Below are 25,510 nucleotides of genomic sequence, written 5' to 3' on the forward strand. Positions count from 1 at the left end.
CCATTTTTAGGGCCACAGTGAGCAAAGACACTGAACTACAGGGAATCCAACATTAAGGTAAATGCAGCAACAAGCTACAAGTGTCACGTGTTCACATCTCCAGGAAAAGATCGGAGGTGGCCCAGATTGAGCTGAAACAGCAGACAGAATTTTGTTCCACCCTTGGAGGTGGACACTGAGGTGGGGGGCCAACGAAGTGGCAAGGGGTGCCATTCCCAAAGTCACCCAGGCCCCCTGCCATTTTGTCCAGGCTGGGGAAGGCAGAAGACAGCTTTTCTGCCCAGGCCAATTTACACCCTTATGTGGCCACCTCAATTCTGTTGAAGGCGGAGTGGCCCGCCGCCACCAGGTATAGCCTGTGGCCTCCTAGCAAGGCTGGGGTTGTCGGGGGTCCTTCCAGAACTCCCGGAGGGCCCGCACCTGGCAGCAATGGCCGCCCACCTTGGAAGACCCCCTCCTGCCTGAATGGCCCCGATGACCCTGACCCCACTTACCTCTCCCAGGGACTTTGTATGACAGGGCCTCCTGTGGTAAGGCAGTGGCTACTGCTCCCAATGGCGTTGCCAGTATTGCAGAGCTGCTGGCCCTCCGAATGGCCCTGCATCTTTTAAGCCTTAAATGTCTTTAATTTCTCTTATGTCCCCCATCATCTCATATTAAGTATCTCCTGTTTCCATTTAAGCACTTTGCTGATGATCCTACATCCTATCTTATGTGTTCATTTTTCTCCTTTCTTTTCTTTCTCCTTGTTAAATGCCGTTCGTAAGAAATTACAGATAAAAAAGGTAAATCCCAATACCATTCCAACATTAAAAGTAGGCTGAAACACTGCAGCTGGCCATTTAACAGAAAGATAAAAGCTATTACATTGCTGTTTTCATATTCAAATGAACAGATAATTAAAATATTTCACAGCCTCGTTATTTTTAAAATCCTGAAGACAATTTCATCTTTTGATTTTAATGTGTGCGGGATCCAGAAAATTAAACTTCACCCATTTTGTAATCTATGAAAAGTGACAAAAGTTCACAAAATTTTACGAATTTGCTTGAAAACTCATTTTAATAAGTAAATTATACAAAAAAGTACAAAAAAGCAGTTATTCAAATAAATAGAATGTAAACAAACAGTAAACATTCCTGCCCTGCAAATGCAGAAATAAGAGAGTTTACACTTGCACTAGAAATAAATAGTGCACTGAGTTTTCCTGGCCTGTCCTGAATCTGGACAGGTAGTCAGGCAAAAATGTGCTGTGCCTGTCCAGGCTGAGCTGCACCCAAATTTGGTGGGCCAGGTCATTAACATAACCTGGTCACAATCTTGCACAGGCTTGAACCCAGACATCGGGATAGAAACTGGTGCACAATTGCAGGCCTAAAGGGTCAATTGCCAGCCTGAGGGCACTCCAGCTACAATTGGAGAATCCTATCATTTGAGGGGGATCCAGGCACAAGACCAACCACCAGCTTCTGGGCATCTCACTGAAGTTGATATGTTTGTGATAGGAAGAAATAGATTTAAGAGGACTGGGAACAAATACTTAAGCTTGGCCTGCACCTATTGAAGACAATTGAAGGTGCAGGCCTTGCCCTGCCCATTTGTGAAATCCCTGGAACAATGTAAAGTGGGCAGAGAGCCAGCATAATGGGTCACTACCCATTTTTCAAGGGTTTGTGCCAGTATAGTAGATGTTCCTTGGGTGCAGAGGTTAGGTAAATCAACCCTAGCATCGTCAATATTTCTAATGAAGTTTCACTGTACCCACAATTGATAGGTCTTTCCCAGTGACACTACCAGGAAACACAAACTGGTGGCTGTCTTGAACTTCCTGGAGAAAAAACATTTTGAAAAATCTTATTTAGAAGGACATTTCATGCCAAACTAGAAAACTATTTGAATTGTAGTTCATTAAGGAACCATATAATTACATGAAAGACTAATTGTAAAAATAAACACAATGCATTACCAAGCACTTTTCACATTAGTACAGTGGCACAGTGGTTAGCACCACAGCCTCACAGCTCCAGGGACCCGGGTTCAATTCTGGGTACTGCCTGTGCGGAGTTTGCAAGTTCTCCCTGTGACTGCGTGGGTTTTCGCCGGGTGCTCTGGTTTCCTCCCACAGCCAAAGACTTGCAGGTGATAGGTAAATTGGCCATTGTAAATTGTCCCTAGTGTAGGTAGGTGGAAGGGAATATGGGATTACTGTAGGGTTAGTATAAATGGGTGGTTGTTGGTCGGCACAAACTCGGTGGGCCAAAGGGCCTGTTTCAGTGCTGTATCTCTAAATAAATATATCAATGTGGAAACACCATTATGATTCTCATACTCAAATCATTATAAAAAAAAAACCTTTAAAATCTCAATTTCTGACAATTGTGAAAGTAGTTTTGGGTTGACTACTGAAAATTGCATTGAAATTTTTGAAGGTTATATTGTGCCATGGACTCCAATTCAGAAAGAGAACAGTTTTTCAGTCTTCACTGACAAAGGTGCTTTAGACTCCAGGGACCGAGTTTCAACTACGCCCTTCAACTTAATTAACTAGGTATAAAACTTCATCCACTAAAGAGACAATTTTGGCTTTGGACTGAGTGTTGAGTTTGTATCATAAACAGAGTAGGTATCAACCTGCATGGCTAAATTCATCAAAACAAAAGGGAAATCAAGTCTGACATAGGATCCACTCACGGCAATTTCATATTAATCAAGGAGGAACAATGTACTATATGGAGGGTGTTAAATTTGATGAAAGGCAATAGAGACCCATCACAAATGAATGTCTATCTAAACAGTAACTTATATTTTTGCTTTTCAGCAGAAATAACTTGCATTTTAATTTCAGATTTCCAATGTTCCATTTTTTCCTATTTTATTCCAACTACATAAGAGAATTCATGGGGTGAAAGTTGCTTTGAGCAGCTAATACAGTCAGATAGACACAGACTCATGACGTAAATCTAATTCTGGGACCAGGGTAGAAGGTGGTTTTCTGTAAATTCATAAATTGCTTGTGCATCTTATCTCTATTTTAAGACTTTCGATTCTGGACTACAGGCTTTGTTGCATTTGTATTAAATAAAATTAAGTGATTCCAGTTGACAGTGCTGAGATCGCTTCATGTCCCAATGAAGCTCACAGTAGTGTCAAATCAGATTAAACACCAAAGTAAATTCACAGACAAAAAAAAGTTACTTTGTCTAAGATAGAGGTTTATTACTGTACAGCTGATAATATTCAACAATTTAAAAGGATCAATTGTAATTTGATCAATAAAGCAAACCATTCAGAATGATTGCATTTTAAGTCCCCATAGCAAGAAAACAATGTATTGTACTTATATATATGGCATTAGTGTTTAAGCAAAGTTGGAAAAGGTCAGGAAACAAACAATATGGTAATTTTTAAAAAATATTACAAAAAGAATGATTTGAAGAGACACTGAACTCTTCGAATTCAATTATTGCATTTTTGTCTTCAGTGGGTACAGGGGAGCATTTTCACTTCAGTATACATAAATTTGAGGACCATGTATTTGTTCTAGGAATAAACAAATTTGACTCAGATGTCAAATCGCTACAGGTTAGAGCCTGTAGCTCTATATAAAAAAAAAATTACATGGAAGATTTGGAATTCTCAGTGATATACCATTCTGTTCATCCCAGCATGTTTGTACTTACTAAATCTGTAGGATTCACAACTCTTTTTCCATATGGATATCAATTTTTATATACGGCACAGACAACATTAGGTTTTACAGAGTTTAAATCCATCCCATTCACTCTTATGAATGGATATGCTTCTTTGAACCAACAAAAAGTAAGCAAAGACCAGAAATACATTTTCCATTGTTTGATAGAATGCTACCACTAAAAATATGTGCAGTCAGGTTAGAGCAAATTGACTGTTCACTTATGACCCGGATATTATTTTCTTTCTTTTCACTGCTCCTATAAAATGCAATCTGGTTGAAAAATGCAAACATTTCTGAGGATTTACATGCATATTTTGATGTTTAATTATTTACCATAAGTTTCAATAAACAGTCTTTTACTTAATTAAGTTTTAAGGAGACAGTATTTCGTGCACTTTATCAATAGTCCTAATGTTACAAAGATATGTTTTTCCCATATCGAAAATGAAACTATAAAATCACTAAATAAGTGATGCAACTCTTTCCAATGTTTGCAATATTTTCTTGGGTTTAAAACTCTATATCCAAGTTCAATAGCAAATAGACCTATGTTGAGGTCAGATCAACAGCTCATTCCATGCTACACATCAAAATTTATAATGAAGCTTGAAAGAAATTGCTCGTAATCACATGGCTACAATATAACAGGATATGGTAGTACAGGGCAAATCTATGCCATTTTGTTTTTATTTCTGCCATAACTTCACAAAAGTAATTCTCCAGTAAATTCATTCCACTTCTCGCCACCACCCCCACCAACCTTTGCTGACAGTAGTGAGCTATACAGAGTACATTTCCACAGGCGCTCACAGCTCAAGGTTATTTTTCATGTATGATGCTAGATAACAATGGTTTGACAAGTTATTTGACAGTGGGAGACATAACAGTCAAGCTTGGTTACATCTTAACCTGATGCCCAAAGCATCACTGAATAGTGATCAGGAGCAGTAATCTGAATAAAGGAATGCTGAATTCTATAATAATGTCCCACTGCAGCCTTCTGTAAGATTGGAGATCAAATTTGGTACTTTACTGCTCTGTACCTCAGAACTATACCATGCAATGTCTTTATTAAACTTCATTAATTTTGGTTTGAAGGCCCAATAAATCTTACTCTTCCTCAAGAATATGAGTTATCATGCAATAATACAAAAATGCACTCAGACATGCTGATAACTGCTCGTGGTTTGACATTTAAACCCCTCCCACCCACTAAAACAGATACTATCTCAGCTATTGGTCAACTGTTTTGCAACTGTCCAAGAATTAGAATCCTTGGGACACCCAAAATGTTTGCCAACATGGGGTAAATTAGAATGTTTGTGAAATTATGGTAGCTCAAATCTATCAAAACTGCTCAAAGTGTAATCTCATCTTGTAGAGTAGTGCAGAATCAGTCTGACAAGAGCATCACCTCATATGTGGAAATAACTAACTGCTGCAATAGAAGAGAATACAGTTCCATCAACAAAAGCTGTGAACAGAAAACAAGATGGCAAACTGATGATTTTCTAGACTGCTGCTTCAATATGTTTTGCTAGAGTGGGATACAATTTCACTCCTATCATACTTCACGCAGAAAGTCAACAATCTCAGTTATGCCAACATGAGGAGAGGAGAAAGGAGATAGCGACACACATGCAGATTCTGAACCAGGGATCATGGTTAGCTCAAAAACCCCATAGAAGGGAGGAAAAGAAACATACTACTCAGAAAAATAAAAACCATAAAAAACCTAAGACTGCAAATCATTGCTGGCTGGAACACTGACAAGAGAAACTAAATGAAAAAGTCCTTAAATGTCAGCATTAAATTTAAAACTGATCTTGAAAGAGCTTTTGAAAAATTATACTGTTTAATAATCACAATACCATTGTATTTGTGTGATGCCTCCTGAACTTTTTCCTTTGGAAAACATTAAATGTGGTATTTTTGCAGCATTTGAAACACATTTAGGCCCTTATGTATACATTGCTTTCACATAAGTATGCTTATTAACAAGAAAATTCTGAGCTTATTAGTACTGTTCTTAACCAATTCCAGTTAACTACATCAATGCCTCATAATGCCTCTGGAACAGGCTCAAGGTTTTTTTCTTGCATATTTATTGAGTCTACAATGTCAGTTTCAATGACACATTCTTCTGTTTGACAGAGGGCTTCTGGAATCCTAGTACTGTTATCTCCAGACACTTCCACTGAAGCACCACAGAGGGAATCAGGATCATTCCTATCACATTCTGCCCGGTCACTAAAATTTTGTTCATCCTCTGCAGCATCCAGTTGCCTTACTGAATTGAGATACTGCTGTATAAGGCTGCTGTCCTGTTCACTATTGGAGTACTCCATACTGCATTGTGTGTGGCTGGAATCTTGGGCTTCTAGCTCCCCAAGCTCCTTAGTCACACATCCGTGGTCTTTTTTTACAATTTCATAGGAGACTTCTACAACTGTGTTCATGCTACCTGCTGAGGAACTCTGACAAGAATTTAGGGAATCTTTGAGACAATTGTGGGGGATGTCTGAAGACTGAAAGCCAGAATCAGGAAATTCTTGCAATGAGCATTCCAAGTGAGTATCTTGTCTGGAAGTGGGGCTTAGGTGGCTGTTCAGGAGGAAGGACTGTGGCATGCATTCAGAAGGATCAATAAAGATATGCTGTGGGAGAATGGGTTCTTTTGTGTCAGAGTGCAGTCCTACATTCGGTTTCTGAGTCATGGACATCTGCCATTCCTGGAGGCTCCGAACCTGCACCGAAAAGGAAAAGAACAATGAAAAATTAGGCTAAAACCTGCTCATCTAAATATTTTATTGAAGACCATAGAGTGAAATGCATACATATCTTTTGTACAATTAATATTAATTTGCATTCACGTACACATTGGACTTAAAGTTAACTCCCAAAACCAGCTGGGTTCGGGTTGGGTCAGATGTTGAAATTTTAAAAACCCACCTCCAACCTGCCCACTTCTGGGCTTAACAGAGGTGGGTCAAGGGGCAGGCAACCAACTCGTTTCCAGGACGTGGGGTGACAGTTCACATGCTTTAATGATGTTGGAAGCGGAGTTAATCTGCTTTTCAGGTTTTACAGTGGCTGGATGTTTCCCAGGCCTCAGGAAACACGGCAGCTGAAGGGAGGCAAGAACAGCTTCAGGTGAAAGCCTTTAGAGTAATAAAAACAGAACATTCCGGAAATACTCAGCAGGTCTGGCAGCATCTATGGAGAGAGAACAGAGTTAACATGTCAGGTCCGTGACCTTTCATCAGAACTGAGAAAAGTTAGAAATGTAATCGGGTTTGAACATGTGAAGGGGGCAGGGGGAGGAGGGGGCGGGGAAGAATAAAAAGGGAAGGTCTGTGATAGAGTGGAGGGCAGGAGAGATTAAATCACAACAGGTTTCATGGTGCAAGGCCAAAAGGGAGTGGTAATAGGACAAGTAAAGAAACAAAAAGGCGTGCGTAGAGGAGGTGTGAAATGCAGGATGGGTGCTGTCTGAACACAAAGCAAAGAATTTGGAATGAAATGAGAGAAAAAAAACAAACCAACATAAACACATGAAACAAAATGGGAGCAGGGGCTATGATCTAAAATTGTTGAACTCAATGTTGAGACACTCCTGACAATACAGAGCACACGCAGACGTCAATGTGTGCGAACATTTGCCAGCCTGCCAGCATGAATACGCGCGCATGACGTCACCACGCAATGAAGTCCTCACCCCTCCTTAGCCGTCTCCATTCACCTGAACTATACCCGCTCCCCCCTACCATTCCTGCTTCAATCGCTATTTCACTCTTCTCAATCTCCGCCATGCCACTGCCTTCCCGCAGCCACTCACTCCCCCGCCCGCTTTTCCCCCACCCTCAACTACGTGCTCCCGCCCGCTTCCCCCCATTCAGCTACTCACTCCCGCCCCATTGGCCGCTCTCCCCTCTCGGCCACTCGCTCCAGGCCTTAATGCTTTCTCCCCCTTCCCACCAGCCTTTTCCCCCCCCTCAGCCGCTCACTCCAGACCTTGCCACTGCCCCTTCCCTCTCCCCTCAGCCGATTGTTCCCTGCTCCTCACTTTCCAGCACCACCCCCGCGCTCTCCAGCTGCTCGCTCCCCACTTCCCCCATGATCCCTCCCTCCAGCCGCTAGCTCCAGGCTGCGCCACGTCCCTCCTCTTGCCCGCTCGCTCCCACGTCACCCTGTTGCCCCTCGCAGCTCGCCTTGCTTCTGTGGCCAGAGAGTGCAGCGGAGAACGATCGAATGTGGGAACGAGTGGCTGAGAGGAGGGAAGTGGCGCGGCCTGGAGCTTGTGGAGGTGACCATCCAACTTCCTCTTGAGGTCAGTGATCGTCTCCTCTTCCACAGCCCTTGTGGGCAGCGAGTTCCAGGTCATTACCACCCGCTGCGTAAAATATGCTTCCTCATCTTTTTCCCAAAACTTTCAATCTCTGTCCCCTATCCTTGGACCATTTGCTAATGGGAACAGTTTTTCCTTGTCTAATGTATCTAAGCCTGTCATAATCTTGTACACTTTGTTACGACTGCTCAGGACAAAGCCCCCAATCAAAATATATGATTCTGATCACGGTGGGAGCAACACACTCAATTCAGTCCCCGCATTCCACAAGTCGCATCAGATATCTTTAAGCTTTCCAAATCGAAGAAAGCAGCAGCCAAATTGAAACAATCTAGTAACCCCCGAATGAGGCGAGCCAAACCAGGTATCTTTAGATATCAACAAATTAACTATTTATTTAAAAAAACTAAAATCTTAAACACTATTAAGATAAACCAATATCTAAAGACCTTATAACTTTTTTTTTTAAACTCCCGCATTCGCATACATATACTCAAACTAACAGTAGTTTGGTTTTTAATTAGCTACCCGAAAAAAATAGGAAAACAAAAAGTCTTTGCAGATTACGCTTCCAACGAATGGTCTTCAAATTCACAGTCCAAGTTCACTTGCAGTCTTCCAGGGTCCGATGAGAAAAGGGTCCTTCCAGAGATAGTGGTTCAACAGTTCAGTTCAGCAGTTGTAATATTAAACTTTTTTTCCAGCGATGAACACAGCAGAACAATTGGTTATTTCTTTAAGGAATTAATTTGGCTTGAAGCTTTTTAGAAGTTTGAGAGAGAATAATATATCAGCTTCTCTTTCTTCAGTTTAAATTGTCTGTCAGAGAGCTCTCCTCCCTTCACTTGCTGGAACAGCTGTCAACAGTGTGTCTCTACTAGCCAGTTTCAAAGTCAAAATGGATACAATGAAGCCATGTTCTCCCTCTCTATATGGTTGTTGCCAGGCAACCAGAATGCACTTCCCCTCACCGACTCTGGGGCTTGCTGCCTTAAAGAAGTACTGATCTTTTACAGCCTTAAAGGCGCACCGCAATATTTCCCGAGGAGAAATAAAAACAGGATCATGACAACTTCGATTAAATCTCCCCTCAATCACCTTTGTGCTAAGGAGTGCAAACGCAGCTTTTTCAACCTAATCTTGGAACTAAACCCTCCCCCCCTCCACCATCCCAGGAACCATTCTAGTAAATCTCCTCTGTACCCTCTCAAGGGCCCTCACATCCTTCTTAAAGCGTGGTGATCAGAATTGGACACAATACTCGGATGCCGAATACAATGAATTTAACGTGTCTTTTTTCTCATTTCAAAATAACGACCACCCACACCGGTGGATCTCATTTTATACACGGCATATAAGTTGACCCCCGTTTTTGGAACAATATTTGGAGGCTTCAAAGGTTGACTTATACGCCATGATCTATGGCATATATGTTACATCTAGATAGTGTCGTTTCAAACCCAGTAGCTCTCTACGTTCAATCTTCTAACAGAGGCAAAAGTGCGACTACTGAACCACGCTAGTAAAACATGCTGCTAACCTGCACAATCATTTTAGATTCCTCTGCTAAACACTTGGCTTCTTGTACTAATTTATTTCCATAGTTGCTTTTTGCGCCTCCTGTGTGGTCAAGTTTCAGGTCAGACAAAATATAAAGAATTTTATAGCAAATACAATACCAATTAATTACTAGATATGCTTTATCTCGAGTTTCAGTACTACACAGGTCCTTTCTCAAGGAAACAGCAATAGTGGATAAGTCTAAATTTTTACTATTTTATTGATTCTACTTTCATTATTGCTGCCATGAACTCCTCTTTCCGACTCTTTACAACTTTGGTGTAATGTGCAATATGTCTTGGCTCTTTACTTGCATTTCTCAATTTTGAAAAATACATACCTTATAATGGAAACAGATTCACTTACGTCTGTGAGAAGTATATTCTTACATCACGTGAGACTATTAAACCATAAGCACCGAGAAAAGTTACCTGGTTCCATAAAAATTTTACAGCTTCTTCCTGTACCATCCTTTGAATGCGTTCTTTTTCAGATTCTTTCCTCCATCTACAAAGATCCAATGATACAACAAAAGGAAATGAAGATTAAAACATTTTGTCGTAATTTATCATGCAGTATTGTTTTGGTTGGCAAGAATCAGGGTCAGTCAGAAGTCAATGTTCCCTCCTCCCATAAATCCCGACTCTTATTCTTGAATGGGATTCCATGTATGAGCCCAGAGGGATGTTAACAAGACTTCCCAACTGAAGCAGAGAAACTTGAGCCCCAAATAATTTTTAAGAATTAATTGGTAGCACTGGATTCAAGTGCTTTCACTCAGCCTACAGGATTAAAAAAAGATTTTTAATACATAGATTACTCTCTAGTATTGTATTAGTCTCTTTAGAAAAACAAATGCCAAAGTTGTCATGAATCATGGAAAGCTTTTTATCCTCAAGAAAAGCTACTCCCTATAAATACCTAATGTAAACATTGCAGTGTCCAAGCAGTAAATTGGAAGAGAAAGGGGTGGTGAGGTGGAGCTTTAAGAGAGGGAGTAGGGCATAAATGCTGATCATTATATAAAGTGCTGGTCTTATGTGAACCTTTTTGTAGTTTTGTAGATCATTTACTGTTGTGTGAGAGCGCGAGAGAGAGAGATCTTTATGTTGAAAGTACTTTTCCTCATTGTTCCTTTGAATGATGTTCCTCTTTAAAGATCCTGACACTTTTTAAGAGATAATGCTGCATAAATAGTTGCACTGTATTTGGATATTACACTAGTATTTACCTTTATTTTGACTATGTTATTCCTCATCTATAAAACCAGGGATGGCAAATCCCCTTCAAATCACATATTTGGTTTTCAAGGGTAAATCTACTTCTAACCCAGTTGCAGTCATAAAATGGAGTGCAAAATCTGGGATTAGCTTCAAAGCTTGGTTACCTCATATTTCTTTTGGAATCTTGCTGAACCAACAAACTGAAGATTGTCACTCAAACTTATCCACAAAATAGCACAATATAAAAATGCAAAAAATGGCACAGATTCCGAAGAATGGGACAGATGCAAAGAACAGCAAAAGGGTGGAAAAACAGATAGCAAGAACTACAAAAAGGGAGTATGAAAAGAATCTTGCAAGGAAAATGATAAGAAACACAATAAATGCTTACAGCTATATTAGGAAAAATAGGGTGGTCAGGAGCAATGTGGGCCCCTTGAAAACTGATAATGATATTCTTACGACCAGGTGAGAAAGAGGTCTAGAGGTTCCCTTTCAGCCTTCACCTGGTCTTATTGTAATGGGGTTTAATTTTAAACACAGTGTTTTGAGCTCCCCCTTGGTGAATCCTTGTTCACCGCTTTCCAATTATAAGGCAAAGGAATGAGCACAAACAGGCTTTCTTTGGTTTAAAGAAGAAAAGTGAAATTTATTAAAACGTAAACGCTAATTTGGTTAATATACCTACAGATACACGCCGGGCCCCACGCTAGCATGCACACGCAATACATACATGCAAATAGGGACAGAAAAGAGAAGAAAAAATAAAGTGAAAAAGTTTGAGGTGTTAAGGAATATGGGGCAAAGGCATAAGGAGTTAGGCAGCAGATCAGCCATGAACTCACTGAATAGCAGAGCAGGCTCGAAAGGCTAAATGGCCTATTCCTGTGTCTATGCTCCTATCAGGGACTGTGGTGAACATGGGTAAATATTTGGTTATCAGTCTGGACTTTGGGGTTTTCACTTTTTAATTAGAACATACTTAACCAGAATGCAGTATGGATTCTCAAAAGTATAAAAGAGCCTCTCCCTCTCAAGTATTTCACCTGTTTACTTCTTCAGTCAAGTATTCTACATGTTCCTGCATTCTACGAAGCCGGATTTCACAACGTATTTCCTTTGCCTTTCGATTCCAGTTCCTGGTGTAGAATCCTCGCCAGTGTGCTTGAATCTTTATGGCTGCTTTATTCATTTCATTCAGAAATTCTGGATTTGGCTCAAATGTTACAGACATACCAGATTTATCTGGCATTGAGTCTTCTCCCACCATCTTCTGGCTGGTTTCCATTGGTTCCCATTTGGGCAATCCACTGTCAAGCAAATTGTGCTCTTCTGTTAATACAGTTGACACTGCGCATTTACTTACACTTGAAGTCAAGTTGACACAAGATTGCACTGGACTGGATATATGGAATGGCTTGCTGCCATTCCCTTTTTTACTTTTCTTGCTAGCTGTTCCCACCCATGCTCCGGACTCTTCTGCTCTTCTTGCAGCTCTCTGATGCTTTTGGTCATCACTATCCTCGTGTTTAGCCTCAGGTTCCAAATGCAATGGTGTTGTGACATCGTCTTCTGAAGCCAGAATATCTCCAGGAAGCCTCAGGTCATTGGAAGGTGAAAGAGGGGACATTGCAGTGGTTACAGGCATAAATGTAGACTCTGAAGACAGAAGGCTGCAATTCAGTTTGTCTTCATCAGTCTGAATATCCTCCAAGAAGAGCTCACTATGACGACACCCTGCAGTCTGTCCAAGAACTGATGAGAACTGCTTGATTGCATGGCACTGGTCTCCATGGCCACTAGCTGCATCCCATGAGTTAATTCGAATTACAGGCTCTACAATAAAACACAAAGAAATGGTTACAAAAGCAAAATACTGCGGATGCTGGAAATCTGAAACAAAATAAGAACAGAAAATGCTAGAAATACTCAGCAGGTCAGGCAACATCTGTGGAGAGAAAATCAGAGTTAACGTTTCAGGTCTATGTAACCTTTCATCAGAACCTAGACCAATAACCCCACCACCGAACATCAAACCATCATATCTAGGATGGTCACTGATCTCACCTCCTCTGGAGATCTTCCCTCCATGGCCTCATGGTTCCCCAACCCCATACAGCCCACTACTACCTCCTATCCAAAATCCACAAACAAAACTGTCGTGGTAGACCCATTGTTTCAGCCTGTTCTTACGCCACTGAACTGATTTCCTCCCATCTTGACTACTTTTTCTACCCGGTCCAATCTCTTCCCACCTACATTTGTGACTCTTCTGATGCCCTCCGTCACTTCAACAGTTTCCAGTTTCCTGGTCCTTGCCACCTCCTATTCATCATGGAGGTCCAATCCCTCTACACCTCCATCCCCCACCAGGACAGTCTGAGGGCTCCTCGTTTCTTCTTTAAACAGAGGCCAACCTGTCCCCATCCACCACCACCCTCCTCCTGGCTGAACTTGTTCTCACATTAAACAACATTTCCTGCAACTCCACTCAATTCTTCCAAAATAAAGGTGTTGCTAGGGGCACCTGCATGGGTCCCAACTATACCTGCCTTTTGTGGGATATATGGAGCATGCCTTGTTCCAGTCCTACTCAGGCCCCCTCCCTCACTTCTACTTCCTGTACATTGATGACTGTACCAATGCTGCTTCCTTCTCAACTTCCACCCTTCTCTCACTTTCACATGGTCCATCTCAGATTCTTCCCTTCCTCGACTTCTCTGTCTCCATTTCTTGGGATATGCTATCTACCAATATTCACTATAAGCCCACAAACTCCCACAGCTAACTAGATTACACTTCCTCACACCCCGATTCCATGTCCCCAGTTTCTTAGTCTCTGCTGCATCTGTTCAGACGATGCAACTTTCCATACTGGCACTTCCGATATTTCTGCCTTTTTCCTTAACCGAGGGTTCCCTCACCATCTTGGCTGACAGGGCCCTCAACCACGTCTGATCTATTTCACACACGTCTGCTCTCACCCTTCCCCTTCCCTCCCAGAACCATGATAGCATTCCCCTTGCCCTCACCTTCCACCCCACCAGCCTCCGTGTTCAACAGATCAAACAAAGAAAAGGCTTTTAGCTTTGTAGCTTCTTTCTTTTGTGCGAGGCTGCAAACTCATTCTATACATTAAGGTTGCCACTAGAACTTACAGGCTGTTGATCACTTAACTGGACCAGTCATATGAATAATGTGTCCACAAGAGCAGGTCAGAGGCTGGGAATTCTGCGGCAAGTAACTCACCTCCTGACTCCCCAAAGCCTGTCCACCATCTACAAGGCACAAGTCAGAAATGTGATGGAATACTCTCCGCTTGCCTGGATGAATGCAGCTCCAAGGACACTCAAGAAGCTCAACACCATCCAAGACAAAGCAGTCACTTGATCAGCATCCCATCCATCACCTTAAACATCCACTCCCTCCACCACCGGTACACAGTGGCAGCAGTGAGTACCATCTACAAGATGCACTGCAGCAACTCCTTCGACAACACCTTCCAAAACCCGAGACCTCTACCATCTAGAACGACAAGTGCAGCAGATGCACAGGAACACCACCTGCAAGTTCTCCTCCAAGTTACACATCATCATGACTCAGAACCATATCACTATTCCTTCACTGTCGCTGGGTCAAAATTCTGGAATTCCCTCCTTAACAGCACATGTACCTACACCACATGGACCACAGCGGTTCAAGGCGGCAGCTCACCACCACTGGCTCAAAGGCAATTAGGGATGGGCAATAAATGCTGACCTTGCCAGGGTCACTCACGCCCCAAGAACGAATTAAAATAAACATGTTACAGCATTATACAGAGGCTCGCACTTCATTCCACGGTTTATGGACTTGAAATTATATAGAGAATTGCCTGGATAAGTAACTTATCACATCATTTGACCTTAGTCAAATCCTCCTGTTACTTCACAATAATCCAGCTGGGATTGCCCTTGTGAGGCCCAATACTACATGCCCCAATGCAGGCAATGCATCTCCAGTAATGCCTTCTCCTTCAGCTCCTGCAGGGTCACTTCCAGAGTTCCTCAAGGGGTTATGCTTAAACCCCTCCTCCTCTTCATCTGCTCAATGCCCTTTAGTGGCATCCCTAGACAAGGTCAGCTTTGACATGTAAACTGATGACATCTGGTTCTACCTCTCTAACTTCAATCACACAAAATTCTCTTTGTTGTCATCATTGGGGAACAAGTTAGATATTCCCACAACTGATCAGGAAGACTAAAACCATCCTTTTCATACCCTACGAGAAACACTAAGAACATAAAATCATCAGAAATAGGAGGAGTAGATCATACAGCCCTTCGAGCCTGCTCCACCATTCAATATGATCATGGCTGATCTTGTGCTTCAGCTTTACTCTCCCGCCTGCTCCCCATATCCCTTGATTCCCTGAGACCAAAAATCTGTCTCTCTCAGCCTTGATTATATTCAATGATTGCACACCCACAACTCTCTGGGTAAAGAATTCCAAAGATTTACAAATCTTTGAAAGAAGAAATTTCTCCTCATCTCAGTCCTAAATGATTGGTCCCTTATCCTTAAACTGTGCCCGCATGTTCTAAATTCCCCAGCCAGGTGAAACAATGTCTCAGTATCTATCCTGTCAAGCCCCTTCATAATCTTGAATGTTTCAATGAGATCACCTCTCATTCTTCTAAACTCCAGAGAATAACGACCCAATTTAATCAACCTCTCATCGGACAGCCCTCTCATCCCAGGGAGCAATCTAGTGAACCTTCGTTGTACTGCCTCCAATGAAAGTATATCCTTCCTTAAATATGGAGACCAAGATTGCAGACAGTATTCCAGGTGTGATCTCATCAAAGCCCAGTAAAATTGTAGCAAGACTTCTTTATTCTTGTACTCCAATCCCCTTGCAATAAAGCCCAACATTCTATTAGCTTTCTGTACCTGCATGCTAACTTTTCATGTTCCTTGTACAAGTACACCCAAGTATCTCTGAACATCAACATTTACAAGTTTCATGCCTTTTAAAAAATATTCTGCTTTTCTATTCTTATGACCAAAGTGAATAACTTCACACTTCCCCACATTATACTCCATCTGCCATCTAGTTGCCAACTCACTTAACCTGTCTATATCTCTTTGCAGCCTCTCTGGTTTGCATTTCTACTTAGCTTTGTATTGTCAGCAAACATGGATACATTACTCTTTGTATTCGACTAAGTCACTTATACACATTGTAAATAGCTGACCAGTGTCCCAGCACTGATCCTTGCAGCACTCCACTAGTTGCAGCCTGCCAACTTGAAAATGCCCCACTTATCCCTACTCTCTGCTTCCTGTCCATTAACCAATCTTCTATCTGTACTAATATATCACCCCCAACTCCATGAGCCCTTACCTTGTGTTTAAACCTTTTGTGTGGCACCTTATCGAATGCCTTTTGGAAAGCCAAATATACTACATCTACTGGTTCCCCTTTACCCTACTAATTACATCCTGAAAAAAACTCTAATAACTTTGTCAAACACAATTTCCCTTTTGTAAAACCATGTTGACTTGTTATGATCATACTGTGCTTTTCTAAGTGCATTGTTAAGACTTATTTAATAATAAATTCCAGCACTTTCTCAACAACTGATGTCAGGTTAACTGGCCTGTAGTTCCCTGCTTTCTCTCTCCCTCCTTTCTTAAATAGCAGAGTAACATTTGCTAACCTCTAATTTGCTGGGACCATTTCAGAATCTAGAGAATTTTGGAAAATCATAGCCAACACATCCACTATCTCTGCAGCTCACTCCTTTGGAACCCGAGGATATAGGCCATCAGGTCCTGGGGATTTTTTGGATTTTAGTCCCTTGGGTTTCTCCAATACTTTTTCTCTGCTGATATTAATTACCTTAATTTCCTCATTCTTATTATCCCCTAGGTTCCTCACAGAACTGTATCCTAATAGAGATTACCCTCTATTTGATATGTGACTCGTGTCTTCTAATGTGAAAACCGACAGAAGCTACTCCTTTGCCATCAACTCCATATCCTTCTTTACTTTCTGGCCTATCCATTTCTTCATCCATCAGCTACATTTCCTTTAATACTATTTATCTTCAGCTTTAGAATAAGTCTCTTATACTTTGATTTTGAGGTACGGGGACCTGACTAAGGTATACAAAATTACGAGGGGCATAGATAGGAAGAAACTTTTTCCTTAGCGGAGGTGTCAATAACCAGGGAGTTAAATTTTAGTACTCGTCTCCAGTGTCTCAGCACAAAGTTTTGCTCTGAATTGGGGATAAGGTTGGAGCGACTAGCAGCATTTTGGTTTTGCAGTCTCTAACTCAAACCTTATTGCTGCTTCCTCTCTTTGCATCTCCCTTTCCACTTTTTCCTTTTGAAACTCTCTTTCAACTTTTACCATTTGAAGCTGAACCTCCCTTTCTTCTTTTTTCTTTTGAAGCTGAAACTCCCTTTCTTCTTTTTCCTTTTGCAATTGCAGCTCTACCCTTTTCAACTGTAAATGGATTCTAGCTAGAATTATTTTTTCTAACTGGTTCTAAGTTTTCTTCTTCTAGTTCAGAGGTAAATTTAAAGCGGTTGGCTAGACTTTTCACTCGTTCAGGTTTCATTGCTTTTTGCCAGAAAGTGATTCCCACCTCTGCAGCTACACTTTTTTAAATCCTCAACACAATTTGTTTAACTTATCATGGGATAGCTCTCCCTGTTCTGCAAACTGCTTAGCATTAAATGTGGCCATCTTTTATTTCTAGCACTGTAGAGAAAAAATACAAGAAAACCTGTGCTTATTTCTTCACAATTTTACAAATCTCTCATTTGTCTGACGGTTCAGATACCAGATGAGCCCCAGTTTGCTATGGTCACGTGGAGTGACATAGATGGTTCCCACTGTTCAACTCCCCAACTGATGACAGCCAGTGTATTTGGATGAAGATTTTAGCCTCTTGGGTTTTATTTTTCAAATAAACAGGCAACAGGTTTTCTTGTAGATTTGAAAAACAGGAAGTTAATTGTTTATTGATCACTACGCCTTATCCCAAAATTGTCACAACCTCATTCACTCATGTATTCACGCAAGCGCACACAAAGAAAGAGAGAAGGGAAATAGGTAGGTGGATCTTAGTGGGGGAAAAGGGTTATGAAAACCTGTTGAATTCTTCAGACTCAAGTTCTAGATGGTTGCAGGCCTGAGATTATTGTAGATTTCTCTATTGATTGAAGATTCTGTTGAAGATGGTGGGTCACTTCCAGCTTGCTCCGCTGCATAATGTAGACGCAGATTTTTCAACAGGGCATGTGCTTTCTGGCTTGCTGGAATGCCAGCTGTTATAAGTACCTTCACTTTCTGTTTCTCTCTCTGGCTGTCTTTGTTTTAAGGTAAAACCGTGTCACCTCTCAAGTCCTGTTAGGAGATATTCTGGTTTCTTTCCCATGGTGACCGCAGAGTGTATCAGGACGCAGCTACTTCACACTTCCTTTGTTTTAGAAGACGACATTCAATTTTGGAATGTTTTAGAATAGGTGTAAGATGGGCTTCATTAACACTTTTTGACTTTGAAGATTCGTCCTTTGTCTTTGTCAGACTGTTTGGATACACAAAAGGCGAATACCCTTTTTCCTTCAGCAGCCATTTTGGACCATTGTTCACTTTTTAAAATAAAGGTTCACTCTTTAAAGACAAAGTTAATTTTTTCATAACTCCTCAGTTAGCCTGCGAATGGTGTATCATCGCACTTCCGATCTGCGTGACAGAGTTCAATCGTCGGGTTTCTAGTGACCTAGAAGCTGAAAGGCCATTTGTTCAATGAAACAAGGAAAATAGGCCGTTGTTTGTTACCTTCTCTGTTTCTGTTCTCTCTGGCTGCCTCGAAATGGCCATACATTCAAGATCTGCAAGATCACTCTGAAGCGCTTTGAAACCAGGAAGGACAGCAGTCTGATTGCTGTCAAAGTTTTCCTGGGGAATCTAGTGACACGGGATGCTAACTTGGTTTGTTTAGCTGGTAGTTGGCAGTTTTTGCAAAACAGTTGAGGTGCGTGATCGACGGACAGCCCTGTCTGCCTGCCAATGAGGGTCAAAATGTGCAATTTTGGTAAGCTGGGAAGGAACATTCATAGCAGATAGTAACATTCAGATGTATTCAGCCTTCATCTTAATAGATCTGTTGAAATACGCAATTGAAAGGAATAGGTGCTATTGGCGTAAAAGGAGAGATTACAGGAGGTTTGCCATGAGCCAAAGTTCTATTAAATGTCTGGACGCTATATTTGAAAATGGCAGGCAGAGTGTAAGCAAGAGTCAGAGAGCAGAGCCAATATGTAGAGATTTGTCAATTCTTTTCCCCCTCTGAGTCTCCTACAATACCAATTCTGATAGAGTTTATTTGTTTTTTAAAAAATAAACTGATGCACAATGTCAGAAACAGAACACTTCAATTAACAGATTGATACCACCCTCCCCCATTTGAGTGTGTACACAGCAGGCTCACTTTGCTGAACAGGTGGATCGCAAAACCATTTTGAAGCTGTTCTACTGGTTCTGGCATTGAGTGTATTGGTTTTGATTGCGGACTCTTTAAAACCTCAAATCTATTTTCAAAAGATTAGGCGTTTGTTTTATTAATATTGCACAAAGTATGTATCATGTGGCAAATATGGTGACCTGATTGCTCGCCAAACTTGTGACATTGAAATCCTACTGGACAACAATATCTTAAATGGCACCTTATCAAATGCCTTCCACAATTCCCACATGCAAAACTGCCATCATTACCCCCTCCTTAAAAAAAAAATCCTTGGCTCCTCTGTTCATTATCAACCTCCCTTTCCTTTCCGAAGTCCTGATCATATTGTCGACTAGCAAATCTATGCTTATGTGTCCCACAACTCCACGTTTGATTCTCTCCAATTGTGATTTCACAGCAATGAAACATCCTCTTCAAAATCACAAAAGGCATCCTCCATGACCATGGTGCACTATCCCTTCTCATTCTTCTCGACTGCTCTGTTGCCTTCAACATTATCAACCACACCATCCTCCTCTGATATCTCTCTTCCATTGACTAGCTCGATGGAAACATCCTCGCTTGGTTTCACATACACTCAGTTGTAGCCAATGCATTTCCAGTAATGCCTTCTCTTCCCATACCTGCACCGTTAGCTCTGGTGCCCCAAGGAATTATCCTTGGTCCCCTCCCATTCCTCAGCAACATTATGCTTCTTGGTGACATCAATCAATTTTGGAAAGTGTGAAAATAGATAAGTCCCCTGGGCCAGATGGGATTTATCCTAGGATTCTCTGGGAAGCTAGGGAGGAGATTGCAGAGCCTTTGTCCGTGATCTTTATGTCGTCATTGTCGACAGGAATAGTGCCGGAAGACTGGAGGATAGCAAATGTTGTCCCCTTGTTCAAGAAGGGGAGTAGAGACAGCCCTGGTAATTATAGACCTGTGAGCCTTACTTCGGTTGTGGGTAAAATGTTGGAAAAGGTTATAAGAGACAGGATTTATAATCATCTTGAAAAGAATAAGTTCATTAGCGATAGTCAGCACGGTTTTGTGACGGGTAGGTCGTGCCTCACAAACCTTATTGAGTTTTTCGAGAAGGTGACCAAACAGGTGGATGAGGGTAAAGCAGTGGATGTGGTGTATATGGATTTCAGTAAGGCGTTTGATAAGGTTCCCCACGGTAGGCTATTGCAGAAAATACGGAAGTATGGGGTTGAAGGTGATTTAGAGCTTTGGATCAGAAATTGGCTAGTTGAATGAAGACAGAGGGTGGTGGTTGATGGCAAATGTTCATCCTGGAGCTTAGTTACTAGTGGTGTACCGCAAGGATCTGTTTTGGGGCCACTGCTGTTTGTCATTTTTATAAATGACCTGGAAGAGGGTGTAGAAGGGTGGGTTAGTAAATTTGCGGATGACACTAAGGTCGGTGGAGTTGTGGATAGTGCCGAAGGATGTTGTAGGGTACAGAGGGACATAGATAGGCTGCAGAGCTGGGCTGAGAGATGGCAAATGGCGTTTAATGCGGAAAAGTGCGAGGTGATTCACTTTGGAAGGAGTAACAGGAATGCAGAGTACTGGGCTAATGGGAAGATTCTTGGTAGTGTAGATGAGCAGAGAGATCTTTTATTAGTAGGGGGATCGAGTTTCGGAGCCACGAGGTCATGCTGCAGCTGTACAAAACTCTGGTGAGACCGCACCTGGAGTATTGCGTGCAGTTCTGGTCACCGCATTATAGGAAGGATGTGGAAGCTTTGGAAAGGGTGCAGAGGAGATTTACTAGGATGTTGCCTGGTATGGAGGGAAGGTCTTACGAGGAAAGGCTGAGGGACTTGAGGTTGTTTTCGTTGGAGAGAAGGAGGAGGAGAGGTGACTTAATAGAGACATATAAGATAATCAGAGGGTTAGATAGGGTGGATAGTGAGAGTCTTTTTCCTCGGATGGTGATGGCAAACACGAGGGGACATAGCTTTAAGTTGAGGGGTGATAGATATAGGACAGATGTCAGAGGTAGTTTCTTTACGCAGAGTAGTAGGGGCGTGGAACGCCCTGCCTGCAGCAGTAGTAGACTCGCCAACTTTAAGGGCATTTAAGTGGTCATTGGATAGACATATGGATGAAAATGGAATAGTGTAGGTCAGATGGTTTCACAGGTCGGTGCAACATCGAGGGCCGAAGGGCCTGTACTGCGCTGTAATGTTCTAAAAAAAAAGACATATGGTCAGCTTCCATATGCTGATTACCACCGGATCTACCTCTCCATCACCTATCGCAACAACCCACCCACCCACCTCCAAATGCCTCTGTATTGTCAGACTGTCTGTCTCAACATCTAATTTTGGATGAGCTCCAATTACCTCCAGTTAAACATTGGGAACGCTGAAGCTATTGTCTTCAGCCCCCATCACCAACTCTACACCCTTGCCACTTATTCAATGCCATGATCCAGCAACTGTCTCTGTGAACTGTTCACAAACTCTTATTCAACCCAAAGCTGAGCTTCTAACCTCACATCCTCTCCATCATGAAGACCATCTGCTTCCATTCTGTAACACCACCTGCTTCTGCCAATATCTGAGGCCATCTGCTGCTGAGACCTTTTGTCACCTCTCGACTGGAAAATTCCAATGCTCTGCTGGCTGGCTTATCATCCTTTATCTTCCAAAAAACTTCAGCTCCTCCAAAAAATAACTCTACTCTCAGTATCCAATCCCATACTAAGCATAACCCATCCTTGCTGATGCTTACAGTTTAAAGGAACATAGGAGCAGGAGTAGGCCATTCAGCCCATTGAGCCTGCCCCACCATTCAATATGATCATGGCTGATCATCCACTTCAATGCCTTTTCCACACACTATCCTCATATCCCCATATGTCATTTGTATTTAGAAATCTGTCAATCTGCTTTAAACATGCTCAAAGACTGAGCTTCCACCGCCCACTGGGGTAGAGAATTCCAAAGATTCACTACCCTGAGTCAAGAAATTTCTCATCTCTGTCCTAAGTGGCTTCCTCTTTATTTTGAAATTGTGTCCCCTGGTTCTAGACTTCCCAACCAGGGGAAACATCTTACCTGCATCTACCCTGTCTACCCCTTTAAGTATTTTGTAGGTTTCAATGAGATCACCTCTCATACTTCGCAACTCTAGAGAATACAGGCCCAGTTTCCCCAATCTATCTTCATAGGACAGTCCCTCAATCATGGGAACAAGTCTGGTGAACCTTTGTTGCACTCCCTCTATGGCAATAATATCCTTCCTAAGATAAGGGCCCCAAAACTGCACACAGTACTCCAAGTGCAGTCTAAACAAGGTTCTATACAGTTGCAGCAAGACTTCATTATTCCTGTACTCAAATGCTCTTGCGTTAAAGGCTAACATACCATTAGCCTTCTTTCAAAGTGAAAGGAGAAAAGTTTAGGGGGGATATGCGTGGAAAGTTCTTTACGCAGAGGGTGGTGGGTGCCTGGAACGCGTTGCCAGCGGAGGTGGTAGACGCGGGCACGATAGCGTCTTTTAAGATGTATCTAGACAGATACATGAATGGGCAGGAAGTAAAGAGATACAGACCCTTAGAAAATAGGCGACAGGTTTAGATAGAGGATTTGGATCGGCGTAGGCTTGGAGGGCCGAAGGGCCTGTTCCTGTGCTGTGATTTTCTTTGTTCTTTTGTTCTTAATTGCTTGCTGCACCTGCATGTTAGCTTTCAGTGAGTTATTGACAAGGACACCCAGGTCCCTTTGCACATATACACTTTCTAATCTCTTACTATTTAAGAAATACTTTGCACATCTATTTCTCCTACCAAAGCGGATAACTTCACATTTTTCCACATTATATTCCATCTGCCACATTCTTGCCCACTCACTAAATCTGTCCAAATCCCCTTGAAGCTGCTTTGCATCTTCCTCACGACACACATTCCCATCTAGTTTTGTATCATCTGCGAACTTGGAAATACTACATTTGGTCCCCACATCCAAATCATTGATATATATTGTGAACAGCTGGGGCCCAAGCCCTGATTGCTGCGGTACCCCACTAGTCACAGCCTGCCAACACGAGAGTGAGCCGTTTATTCCTACTCTCTGCTTTCTACCTGTTAACTAATCCTTAATCCATGCCAGTATATTACCTCCTATCCATGTGCTTTAATTTTCTAACCAACCTCCTGTGGGGGACTTTATCAAAGTCTTCTGAAGATCCAAGTATACACTCTCATTTATCAATTCTGTTAGAAACAGACTAGCTTTTTTAAATTCCAGATTTATTAATTGACTTCAAATTTCACCATCTGCTATGGTGGGATTTGAACCCATGTCCTCAGAGCACTAGCCCAGGCCTCTGGATTACTAGCCCAGTGACAGTACCATTATGCACCACTGTATTGCAAAGGATTACAATTTAAGTCAGGGAACTAGAGGCATTAATTAGGATATGATGATATAGTTTTGAAGAAAATCAAAGCAAGTCTGGGAACTAAATATTCTTGATTATGAAATCTTCATGAGATCAAAAAGGGAAGAATTGGACTTATTAATTAAAAACATAATGACAACTATAGAAAGGATAGTTTGCCATTCATGGTGGTGCCGCTCACATGGTGTCCGGTCTGAGTTAATGAATGATAGGATTTAATAAAACTTTAATGTAGACAACTGAATAGTAGAAAGGAATTAAACATGCATCACATGGATGTACTCCAGAAATCTCATCCCATTTTGACCGCAAACTTCTATCTTATGTAAACCACCACAGAATACTTAGTCTCTCATTATCACAGCTGCTACTACTGCAAACCTCTCTCAATTGCCTATAAATCTCATCCTCAAAATTCTGTTAGACTACATCATTATATTCCTCCATTCTAATTAGCGGCTTAGCCCCGCCCAACTTCATTGTAGCAGGGATCAAAGGCAATGTCTTCAGTATTCCCAATGTTAAGTCGGAGGAAATTTCTGCTCATCCAGTACTGGATTTCTGATAATTTAGCATCAGTGGAAAAGTCAAGAGAGGTGGTGGAGAGGTAGAGCTGGATGTTGTCAGCATATACGTGAAAACTAATTTTTTTCTGATGACGTCGGATCTTGGGCACACGAGAGTTAATGGTGTAGGAGCAGGAAGAGAAGCCATTGCAAGTGATGCTCAGGCTACAATTAGATAGAATGGAACCAAGCGAGTCCAGTCTCACCTAGCTGGATGATAGTGAGAGGCATTAGAGGAGGACGGTGTGGTCAACTATGTCAAAGGCTACTTTCAGGTCAAGAAGAATGAGGAGGGATACCTTTGTCACAGTCATATAGGATGTTATTTGTGACTTCCATAAGAGTTGCTTCAGGACTATGGCAGGAGCTAAACCTGATTGGAGGAGTCAACACAGAGCTCCAGCAAAGATGGGCACAGAATTGGATGGCTACAACACATTCAAGGACTTGAGAGAAAGAGAGAGGTTGGCGATGAGGCGGTAGTTAGCAAGGACAGTGGGGGTCAGGGAATTTTTTTTTTTTTTGAGTAGTGGGTGATGAAGGCAGATTTAGGAAGGATAGAGGAACAATACCTGAGAGGGGGAACCATTGAAAAATATCAGCTAACATGGGGGCCAGGAAGCGAAAAAAAGAACACAAGAAATAGGAGCAGCCATATGGCCAATTGAGTCTGCTTGGCCATTCAATATAATCATGGAATTGGATGATCAACAGTTTGGTGGAAATAGGGTCGAGAGAACAGGAGATGAGTCCATGGACTAGATGACGGCACAGTGGCGCAGTGGTTAGCACCGCAGCCTCACAGCTCAGCGACTCGGTTCAATTCTGGGTACTGCCTGTGTGGAGTTGCAAGTTCTCCCTGTGTCTGCGTGGGTTTCCTCCCACATGCCAAAAGACTTGCAGGGTGATAGGTTAATTGGCCATTATAAATTGCCCCTAGTATAGGTAGGTGGTAGGAAATATAGGACAGGTTGGGATGTGGTAGGAATATGGAATTAGTGTAGGATTAGTATAAATGGGTGGTTGATGGTCGGCACAGACTCGGGGGCCGAAGGGCCTGTTTCAGTGCTGTATCTCTAAACTAACTAAAACTAAACTAAACTATGAGCTGACAAAGAACATTAGGAGAGAAAGAAGAGAAATTTGAGAAAGTTCACAGCAAGGCGGAAACTTTAGCCGTGTGGCCTAGTGGAAGG

The 25,510-nt window shown here is 42.0% G+C and overlaps 1 protein-coding gene across 2 annotated transcripts in view; it reads right to left on the minus strand.

Moving 5' to 3' along the window:
* Positions 1 to 1,103: 1,103 nt before the first annotated feature.
* Positions 1,104 to 25,510, minus strand: part of cep97 (centrosomal protein 97) — a 70,937-nt gene continuing 46,530 nt past the window's right edge. For both annotated transcript variants that reach the window (XM_068040941.1, XM_068040942.1), the window contains 3 exons: positions 11,872 to 12,661; positions 10,034 to 10,109; positions 1,104 to 6,441 (listed from right to left, as the gene is read on the minus strand). In XM_068040941.1, coding sequence (XP_067897042.1) covers positions 5,755 to 6,441; positions 10,034 to 10,109; positions 11,872 to 12,661 — 1,553 coding nt within the window. In that variant the 3' untranslated portion in view covers positions 1,104 to 5,754. The remainder of the gene's footprint in view (positions 6,442 to 10,033; positions 10,110 to 11,871; positions 12,662 to 25,510) is intronic.

This window comes from Heterodontus francisci, chromosome 10 (assembly GCF_036365525.1).
Source record: "Heterodontus francisci isolate sHetFra1 chromosome 10, sHetFra1.hap1, whole genome shotgun sequence".
Lineage (NCBI taxonomy): Eukaryota > Metazoa > Chordata > Chondrichthyes > Heterodontiformes > Heterodontidae > Heterodontus > Heterodontus francisci.